The sequence below is a fragment of the Aplysia californica genome, unplaced genomic scaffold, assembly GCF_000002075.1.
Source record: "Aplysia californica isolate F4 #8 unplaced genomic scaffold, AplCal3.0 scaffold00211, whole genome shotgun sequence".
Lineage (NCBI taxonomy): Eukaryota > Metazoa > Mollusca > Gastropoda > Aplysiida > Aplysiidae > Aplysia > Aplysia californica.
This window is the reverse complement of record NW_004797481.1, coordinates 448,157-449,852: the sequence shown is the minus strand read 5'-3', so window position 1 is coordinate 449,852 and position 1,696 is coordinate 448,157. Positions and strand designations below refer to the sequence as shown.

Here is a 1,696-nt window from a genome sequence, read left to right as displayed (position 1 = left end):
GCTCGCGCGTATATGTGTTTGTGTGTGTGTGTGTGTGTGTGTGTGTGTGTGTGTGTGTGTGTGTGTGTGTGTGTGTGTGTGTCGCGATCGTTATTTGTGTGTGTGAGCGTGTGAATGTTTTTCAGTGTCCCTCTGTTATTTTGAACTTCGTCTCCGTTTCTCTCTTTCACGAAAAGGTGTGTTTTTGATTTCCAAGTGCCAAGTGATATATCGAAAACGTCCATCCCTCTGCAGCAACGCCTAGGCTAGGCCTACCGGAAAGACAGTATGCGGTAGACGTTGGTCTGTTGGGATTCTGTATCTCACTCGGCATAAGTTGCCGCATACTTAACGATATATATCATGTCGATGCGAATGTGTAAAAGTAAGGCATTAACATTTACAACAAATCGCCCCTCCCCCCCTCATGGAACGTTTGTTCACGGCACAGAATTCTACAATTTTTCTGTTATCCCAGTGTAGAATTCTGTGGTTTAGGGTGAACGCAAAATTTGTTGGCCTAGATCTAGATCTAGGCTATTATAACGGTGAACGTGCAACGGGTGAGAATAGCCAAAAGACTCGTCTGCACTATTCTCACCCCGTGTGAGAATAGAGGTGGCCAATATTTTAGCCAATCAGAAGCCAGTGTAGATCTAGTGTGCTTTTCGTTAGCTCCATGTCTCTCAATTAGACCATCAGTATCAGTAGCCTAGAATCTATAAGACAATCCTAGATCTAGTCTCATCAGATCATCATCGATCATGTCATGTCTCAAACTGGAACTTGAACTGGAACCCGAGAAACTTTCAAGTCTTACTCTTCTACTCTGACTTAGCCTAGATTTAGATCTAGAATCTAGATCTAGAATATTTCTTGGCATTTAAAAGATGAAAAACAACAACAACAAACGTCACTCTCTCATTAGATTATTATAACTGTTATGTCAAGTCAATTAGTTTTAATGAAAAGAAAACGTTAAAAAAATTAAAATTAAAATGGAAGAGGCAGAGAAAGTGAGGAGAGGTGGATACGGTACCTGCAGCGAAATGAAGAGGGGTGGATTTTCTGCCGGCAGTATCCTTTGCGTTCACATTTTGGGGGGTGATCAATTTTTTAACCTTTCCAAGATCACCATTTCGACAAGCTTCAAACAATTCTCTTCCTGGATCGTTTTGAGAGGGAGCACTGCTTTCAGTTGTCAGTGCTGCCCGACGACCCGTCGCCATTTTTCTCCAATCATAACATCTCGCAAACAGCCAACTTTTCAAATGTGATAATGCGAGATGGGAGAAGGAAAATAACGTCCAATGCGGCTTTCTGTTGCGGTCCACCGGAATATGACCCATACTAAGGCGGCTCAGATGAGGCTCAGACTAGGGTTCCGGCCTTGCGTTGTTCTCGTATTCATTTGGGGAGCTTTTGAAAACTTTAAGTTTAGTATTTTTTTGGTCTGTTCACAAAATAAGAGGGAAAATATCTCAGGCCACGAAGGAAAGAACAGTGTTTTTTAGTTACGTTATTTGTTGTTTTATTTGGGTTGTTTCTGTTGTCCGTTGTTGCTGTTGAAGTGGTGGTCGTGGTTTTGCAGGTTTGGGGTCTTTTGGTTTAATTATTCTTTTTTTTTTTCTTTCTCTACACTTACAGTCTACTATGGGTATCTTCCACAGTCATAATTAAAAAAAGAAAACAAAAGAAGTAAGACCGTAACACCCCC

The 1,696-nt window shown here is 41.4% G+C and overlaps 1 protein-coding gene across 1 annotated transcript in view; it reads right to left on the bottom strand.

Annotated features, from left to right (window-relative positions):
* Positions 1 to 1,238, bottom strand: part of LOC101859245 (poly [ADP-ribose] polymerase tankyrase-1) — a 37,267-nt gene extending 36,029 nt beyond the window's left edge. Inside the window, exon 1 of the mRNA XM_005099381.3 lies at positions 1,019 to 1,238. Coding sequence (XP_005099438.1) covers positions 1,019 to 1,208 — 190 coding nt within the window. The 5' untranslated portion in view covers positions 1,209 to 1,238. The remainder of the gene's footprint in view (positions 1 to 1,018) is intronic.
* Between the last annotated feature and the right edge of the window lie 458 nt (positions 1,239 to 1,696).